This window comes from Salvelinus sp. IW2-2015, linkage group LG16 (assembly GCF_002910315.2).
Source record: "Salvelinus sp. IW2-2015 linkage group LG16, ASM291031v2, whole genome shotgun sequence".
NCBI lineage: Eukaryota > Metazoa > Chordata > Actinopteri > Salmoniformes > Salmonidae > Salvelinus > Salvelinus sp. IW2-2015.
Genome location: NC_036856.1, coordinates 4,647,215 through 4,655,896, shown reverse-complemented (window position 1 = coordinate 4,655,896; position 8,682 = coordinate 4,647,215). Strand labels below are relative to the sequence as shown.

Genomic DNA, 8,682 nt, shown 5'->3' with positions numbered 1-8,682 from the left:
CTTGACAACGTTCCAACGGGTTGAGCCAAAAGGTACAAATTGGATGGCTTCACCTGCAACATTTCAAGCTAGCTGGGGAATGAGCTTACCGTATGTTTTTAACTCCGTTACTCGCATAAATAGGCATATGCGGTGTAGACACACACACACACACACACACACACACACAGAGTATTGAAAAGTTGATAATGAGATTGATGACATCTTTATATAGACCATAGCTCCACTTCACACTAAATGATGATGGAGATTGAGCCATGAGTCTTGGTTACATTTCAATTTCCATATTTTCACATTTCCGCGATAGAAAATGAATCACTATGTTAATTTTTTCTGTGGATAATAATTGTAGGAGATAGAAACTCTCACGGTGCGAAATAAATCTGAGATAAAAAAAGTGTACGCTTCTAATACGGGCATACACAGTTCTCTACTGTCTGCAGAGTTCGGCTTTTTCCCCAAGTTTTTTTTTCCCCCACTTTTTTTTTCTCTTCCCTTTTTGCCGTTTTCCTTCGGGGTGTCGTTATCACAGGGACCGTGTTACCTGACACACACCGAGAGCGTCTCCCTTGATTTGAGTGTAAAAATAACACCGGCTTTGTGCTTTGTTGCAGCTACAAGAGGAGGYAAAACAGCCTTTGATATTGGGACTATTCTGTTTTACCTCCCACTCTCTCTCTTCCGTCGCACTGCCTGCCTGTCTCCCATCTCTACACTTCCTTAAGGCTGAGTTCATGTGCCTAGTCCTAACTAGTCAATGGTTATAGCGAAAAGATTCTGCCTTCCTCTTGGAGAGGAGAGATGAGGTGAATTGATGAAGAGGCGGTTTAGAGCAAGGATCCAAAACTTCTAGCGTATTTGGAGTTCAGCTGTAGAAAACTTTTCTTTTTGAGTGCAAAAATAATGTWATATTTCTGGCAGGAGTTGCCAATGACCCTGAAGTAATAGTAGTTAACACAGAAAACCCAGGAGTGTCGAAATAGAAACCTCAATCATTTGTCAGGCTTAATTTCGAAGAGATGCAGAGGGGACTGGTGAGCTGTGTCTTCTTCAGCCTCTCCGGCTCTCAGTAAATGATGTCCCTGCCTCAGAACGAAGCGCAACCAAATGCAAATGTTAATTTGCGCGGGCTGGCTAATTCCCTGCGCCATGCTCGCTGGCTTCAGTCTAATTGCGCTTGTACCGCCGCAAATGGTTCTCTAGGAGCCGGAGCCGCTAGGCAGCTCAAGTGAGGGAGAGGTGGAGGGAGGAAGAGAAGGGGGGGGGTTGAAAAAGCAAATCCGCCTTCCCATCAGCACTTAATGATTGTGGATATTAAGAGCTAGCCCCTGTGTTTTTGTTATCCATGGCTGGGTTGCAGGGCTTGCGAATACCCTGTTTTTGCGAAGTCTATCCGTCCAAATGGAGTTTCCTTGCGTGTATCTTACTTCCTCATTTTAGCACATCTCCGCCCATCAAAACTTGGGTTAATAACGCTGTTTTCTTATGCGATATCGATATGACGTTTTATGAGTTTGCATGCTCAGTCAGTTAATGTACATTTAATGTTGTGTGTTTGTGTTTGACTGAACATTTTAATGCAACTATATACAGTTTTCAGGGTCAGTCATCCAAACCGAAACAGAATGTTCAGATATGGATTCATGTGGAAGGAACACTAGATTATACGACTGCATCCTGTTGGTGTAATATCATAAAATCGCAGAGGGACGTTGTACATGTAACTCTTCCCTCTCTCCAGATCACTCAGGAAGAAGGCGAGTTTATGGTCACCTTTCCCTATGGCTACCACGCCGGTTTCAACCACGGCTTCAACTGCGCCGAGTCCACCAACTTTGCCACCCTGCGCTGGATCGACTACGGCAAGATGGCAACACAGGTGGGTCAATGCACACTAGACCAGACGGTCACCTCAGTGTCCCCTACGAACACACAGCACTATAACGGACTGCCATTTTAAGTTGCATCTAGACAGGTGTAGTTGGGGGCGTTTGCAGATAGATTTAGCGTGACGCCGTCGTCCCTTAGCCCTGAAGTTAGCTGTCACCTTGACGAAAGCTAGCTTAAGTTGTATTTGCGTTTGCGGACCGCTAGTGAAGATTGAATCCATGTGTTGTGCTCTACTACGCATGCTACCTMTCTCCTCATACACAATCATGCAATTGCATACTTGGAATACCGGTTCCACAGCCCAGTGCTCACACAAGCTGTTTTACGCCTTGAGCATGAGGTAATCGGCGCGTGTTTCTGTGTGTAGTGTGTTTATCGRGTGGCAAAGGGGACCCGCGTCACAGGATCATCTGTAAGCTGTCTCACGTCGCCTGTTTCTTCTTCCCTCTCCTTTGTGATCTCCTTTTTCTATTCACGTCTTCCTCTCCTCTCGCAGAAGGCAAACTAGGTCTTTTTTTATTATTTTTTTGCTGTTCATATTTTTTTCTTATTCTTGCACTTTGTGGATTTGATCGGGGCTTTACCTGTAAGGGACACGCACGCACGTAAACACACACACGCGCATATGATGCGACACACAGAATGTTTGTCTCTTTGTCTTTGTCTCTTTGTCTCTGCTTGGCTGCGTGTCAGATTTATGAGGTCGCCAGTTCAGTGTGCTGCGGTAGTGGGCTCTGTTCTCTCTGTGCGGCCAACTGTTTTTAAGAACCAGAGGGCTACTAGAAGCCCCTCTCCTTCCCACATGGTTTCTCTGACGTACTTAACTCAACCCACCCCCCCGACCCTTCTCAGCACTGGTCACAGTCCACTGGCCAGGGAGCCCTCCCTCACAGTTCTGTCTGAATTTGATAGAGACGAATTGGTCAGCTTTGCGCTTTGCCCCCCATTTTGTGTCAGCGAGTTGACAGGCTGCTCCGGAAAGTGCCAGAGCAATGTGAAAGAAAGAACAGCTTGGGCACCAAGAAAGCCATATGTTGATTTCTCTCCTTCTCTCTCGCACATGCTCTCTCTCTCTCTCTCTCTCTCTCTCTCTCTCTCTCTCTCTCTCTCTCTCTCTCTAGGATTCGTCTGTCCACTCCTTTTCCCATCTTTCGTTCGTTCCCCTCCGTCCTCTCTGCCAAGCCCTATTCTCTTCCTCTTGACGCGACAGGGAAGATGGTGCTTCGAGCAGGATCTGTCACTTTGGGCTGTGTGGCTTGTTGCAAGTTTCCTGTCTACTAAAGCTGAGAGGCTGTATTAGCTGACCCATCTGTCCGCAGAATTGCATTAATAGAAACCAAGAATATTCTGCCTGGTTGTAGCTAGATACTTTCGAGTCACGTCAGGGGCAATTTTTACATTTTCTTTTAGCTAACCCTTACCCTTTTCCTAACCTTAACCTAATTATCCTAACCTGTAACAAAAAAAGTCACTTCTGCTAGTCAAAACTGGTAGACCTGCCCTGGAGGGCAGTGTGAGTATCCACTAATGCGATACAGCCATCTGTCCTGTCTACCAGCACCTACTAGTTACAGCCACGGTCTTCGTGTTTTTAGTCGTCCTCTTGCAGTCACTTCGGTAGGCTATGTTTGTTCACAGAGCAATGATACTGTGGCTACCCTTATCTCATTGTAGCCTCCCAAGGCAGTGTCAATGTAAACCCAAAATGCGTCTTTTCACGTCTTGTGCTCATGGAGAACGCTAAAATAAACAGGCGAGAAACTACATGACAGTGGCACAGTTCCCTATGGGCCCCACGAACGGAGTGTTGTGAATGGARGTTCATCACACTGTATGAATAGAAGATTCATTTCCCTTCCTTTCATCTTTCAAAGAGATTTTTAGATGACTCACTCTCCGAATAGTGATATTTGTTTGTGTACGCTTGTTTGTTTGGGTTAGAGCTGATGGGCTTTGATAAGGAGTGCTGGAGATGCTGAAGGCTAAAGCATTATCATTGTGGTTTGTGTGGGTGGGTGGGTTTGTGTGTGTGTGRGCGCATTCTTGCGTACGCTCTAGGCCTGGAGCGTTTCACTACACCCGCAATAACATCTGCTAAAGATGTGTATGAGACCAATAAAATGTTATTTGATTTTGAGCAGGCTATAAACAAAGTGTATGTATTGTCATTTCACTTCTTATTGTGTGATAATGCCGGGTTGAACTGACAACAGACTGCCATGTTAATATCTGGGGGCTCTTACCAGAACATCAGAGCACGACGGCAGGCGTCAACGTTGTGTCTGTCTGTGCGTCACTGAATCTGATATCCCCCACTAAGTTGTGCCCAAATAAGCTTGCGTTCTTTTTTCTTCTTCTCCTGATGGCAGTTGTGAACGAAAGTGACTGCTTCCTTATGCAATATGCATGACAATGTTAGCATTTGTTTTTGAGCTTTCCCCAGAAAACCACTGTCGTTCRTCTACCTGCTCGGTTTAGCTCAGTAACTTCCAATTCATTTCAAACGAATGGAGTTTGTCTAGTGCTGTTGTTTGTTTTTCCTCTGGAAGTCTGCGCGCATCCAAATGCCAGGAAAAGTCTAGCCTAGCTGTAGTAAACTTGAAGGATACTCTCCTATGGGTGCAGATGAGAGGACAAGACAGTACAGTACACTACAGACTCATTAACGGTTGTAAACTAGATTCCCCCCCCCCCCTCTTTGTTTCCCTCTCTCCTCTTCCTCACTCTGTGCAGCTGTTGTCATTAAACGAGGAGAGAAAGCGGTGCGATGGGGAGCGAGCAAGTCATTATTTGAGTTTGCCTGGTTTGGCCTCCATGTGTGTTTTTAATGGAAGAGCTCGTTAGCAGGGTCTCTGCAACTGAGGCTGGAGGGCAAACCACACACACACTTATGAAACATACCACATGTGATTTAATCACACACCTCCACACAGCAAATAAAAACGCTCACTCACAAAAACTTCACACGGTCACTATTTCAAGCCTTGTACATTTCCGCATTAGATGGACTTCCATGACTCTGTGGTCAAAGTTCACTAAGATGTTACTGTTGTCTGTCTAGCTGTAATACTTTCATGTGCGGTATAAGAGAGGGTGTTCACTCTTACAAAACGCAGCTTGTTTCGTGTCTAGTAATATATTAATAGATGCCATTTAGCAAAGTGGTTCCCAAACTGTGGGGCGCGCAGCGAAGGGTCGGCGGGGGGGGGGGGGGGGGGGTTATAATTACCCCATTACCCCAATTTCGATCTTGTCTCATCGCTGCATCTCCCCAACCGGCTCAGGAGGCGAAGGCGCTTCTTAACACCCGCCTGCTTAACTCAGAAGCCAGCCGCACCTCTGTGCCGGAGGAAACACCGTCCAACTGACGACGGAGGTCAGCCTGCAGGAGCCCGGCCCGCCACAAAGAGTCGATTAGCCAAGAGCGCGATTAGCCAAGTAAAGCCCACCCCCCCCGCCAAACCCTCCCCTAACACGGGCGATGCTGGGCCAATTGTGCGACGCCCTATGGAACTGCCGATCACGGCCTGGGATCAGCCTGGGACCGAACCCAGGTCTGTAGMGACGCCTCTAGCACTTAGYCGGCTGCGCCACTCGGGAGGCCCCGCCGGGGGTCTTTTTTAAAGGAACTCAGTCCCGGCTTTCAACTTACTCTTGAAAGTTGTAATAGTAGAATGCAAAAGGTGCAATTTTGAAATTGGCTAGTGAATCATCAGTCCTGTCATGTCAGTCACTGCAGACCGTAGACCTATTTATAGCTTGTCAGCAATGTCCAGATGAATTAGCCCATGTCAGCCAAAAAGTAGATGTTGTTTTAAMTTTTGTGTCACTCAAATATCACATGAATACACATTAGATAGAATGAATACACAATATAGAATTGCAAGAAAATGTGCTTTACAACTGCAAAATGTTACTTGCACCCCATAACAAATTGTGTAGAATTGTAGAAAATAAGCTTTAAACCTGCACAATTCTCTCCGCCAGCAAGACGGGCGTGAACAGTTTGTGTCATGAATGGTGCTTGTACCCATAGAAATAGATGTGGCGCGCGCAGGGGGAGCAGGCTGTTCCCAAATGCTGGAAAGGGGGCCCCCTGAGTGAAACATTTGGGAACCTCTGATTTAGCAGACACTTTTATCCAAATCGACTTACAATCATATGTGCGTACATTTTCCTACGCTTTACCACCTGAGCCACATGGGACCATCTAGTGAGACTATTTTTCTCCAGCAGGTTGTAGAATCACAAATATTGGGATTTTTAAAGAGGAGCTCTATCAGTCACCGCTGCCAATGGGACCGGAGACAGTAAAAGTCCAGACCTATTTAGTAAAGGATGACAGACGGAGCCAGAGAGGTTGGGTGGCGGAATTTTAAGCGCTCCCCTAACGTCGGATATTATTCTAATAGGGGGCGACATTGCCTCAGGACTTCTCCTACAATCATTAAACTTCATTAAGATATAAAGTGAAGTAGGCTATAGGGCTCATTGGTTAGAAGGCCTTGGGGTCACTCGTTGTTTTGGAGACATTTTGTACATTTCCAAATGCATTTTTATCCGATAATGAAGTCATCTAAGCATAGCATGTGCTCCCCCCTCTAACCCACCCCTCTCGGAAATGGCACATTTATACATTTCCCTTAATAGTTTTATACGACAGAAATGGGATCTTTTTGGTTCCTACTTCCTCTGGTGCGCTTCTTAATATGTCGCCCCCCCCCCATTCCCAACACAGCCGTCAGTGCAAAGAGACACATTTATCTCCTTTTCATTTGTGTTGTGGCGTCTCGCACCTATTCCTCTGTTCCAGGTGACGTTTTTATGAAAGTCCCCAATCCGACCATGGTAACCAGCCGCCTTTTTCTTTCATCCGTCGGTCCCCCCCCCCCTTCCTTCCATCCCTCAAGTGCTGCCTAGATGAGATGTAGTGTGTGGATATTGGTTTGCAGTGGGGGGGGCTAGCTCTTGTTGTTGTGGTTATTACTAACCCCCCACCACCACAACCACCTCCCCTCCTCTCCATCCAGTACCTCTCGCTCGCTCGCTCGCGCTCTCTCTCTCTTCCCCTTCCTTCCTTCCACTTGTTCTGCCTGTCTCTGTCTGAGGCGCGGCAGGCCTGAAGAATGTTCCCAGTAATTGAACATAAGGCCTCTCAGCGCAGCTCAGGAAATAAAGCAGAAATATAATACACCTACCGGGGCCCAAAAAGAAAATTAGTTTTATTTTCATCTCTTGCTCTCTTTCCATTTCCCCTCTCTCACCATCTCTCTCCTCCTTTCTTCTCTCTCTCCATCTATCCATCCATTCCCCCTCGCCATTTCTCTTTCTCTCTCTCTCTCTAGAACGTCTATTCCCTGCCATTGCTAGTAAAAAATATGCCAGTGTCATCCATTTAGTGTCATTTTGAGATCTTTATATAGTGCATTTGAAGTCTTTCTTTTTATTTTATAGAGGGAACTCAAATGAATGCTATGAATTAAAGGTACTGGCTGTATAGTCCTGTTCAGTTAGACTTGATGCCACTAGTTCAGATTTCCTCTTGTTTGAAAGCCCCAAGTCTATTTATTCATGTTTCCTGTCCCTTGTGAAAGCTCCCATTTTCAGTTTAACTGGATATAAATCCTTGAGGATTTGAGGCTCTGATCCWAGTTCATTTCAACCTGTAACGCTGAAATCTGTTCAACCCCATTGGCCAGTGACTGTTAGGAGCCTGAGTAGGAACCTATTGAGAGTTCTGTTTTTTTCACCGCCTAGTAGTAGTCAATGTCGACTTTGCGGTATTCTTTGACGTTGAAATCTCTAACGAACATAGAATTCAAGGTCAAAGTGTAAACCCCCACAGAACCAAMTCTGGCTGTATTTAGTATATTCTCAGTGACCGACACTAAAGAAGGATTTGACCGAAATGTCTGTGTGTAAGATTCGTGCTGCTGCTGCAACAAAGGAAATCATAAAAATAAATGCAAATGGKAGATATTGATATAGGCTAGATTTTGGATTTTGTCTACTTTGTGTGAACCTCCCCTCCTTTTTCATTGCTGTATCTACTCGCCCCCCTCTCTATCCCTCAGTGTTTCCACATTGTGTGGATAATAAAGTTTTTTCTCATTCCAATTCCCCCCCCCCCCCCGCAGTGTACGTGTCGTAAGGACATGGTGAAGATCTCCATGGACGTGTTCGTACGCTGCCTGCAGCCRGAGCGCTATGAACAGTGGAAACAGGGCAAGGACGGCACCGTGCTGGACCACCAGCGACCCACCACCCTCAACAGCCCCGAGCTGGAGCACTGGAGGGCCAACCGGGTCACCTACCGGGAGAAACTGCTCCAGAGGTGAGGGGAGACAGACGGACAGACAGCACAATTACAGAAGAATTACTATACAATTGAATTTCATAAACCCCCCCCCCACACCCCCAGGGTCAATACGAAGGGCATCATTGGCCGTACAACAGCATAATTGCATACGTCCTCCCCACACTCCTTGAATCATGTATTCCTACATGCATGCCACATACTGTACGTTCATATTAAGAGATGGAATGACGAGGGTTAGGAAAAACTCCTGACCCTAGTWACAGYGCACTCTGAGCTACAGTATGTGAATGGTGTTTCTGTGAACCGTGTCAGCCATGTTTCTGGTTGTGGTTAGGGCTGTTGCGGTGACCGCATTACCACTACACTGGCAGTCATGAGTCACGACRGSAGTCAAATTCCAGGTGACRGTTGAGTCARGGRAATCTCCTCTTATGCACTCTGGACATGTGTTGGTAGTACCCAACTCTCTAAAC

General features: G+C 46.3%; 1 protein-coding gene across 2 annotated transcripts in view; it reads left to right on the top strand.

Annotated features, from left to right (window-relative positions):
- kdm4b (lysine (K)-specific demethylase 4B) overlaps positions 1–8,682 on the top strand; it is an 80,752-nt gene that overhangs the window by 41,211 nt on the left and 30,859 nt on the right. For both annotated transcript variants that reach the window (XM_024004191.1, XM_024004190.1), the window contains exons 8-9: positions 1,742–1,879; positions 8,028–8,224. In XM_024004191.1, coding sequence (XP_023859959.1) covers positions 1,742–1,879; positions 8,028–8,224 — 335 coding nt within the window. The remainder of the gene's footprint in view (positions 1–1,741; positions 1,880–8,027; positions 8,225–8,682) is intronic.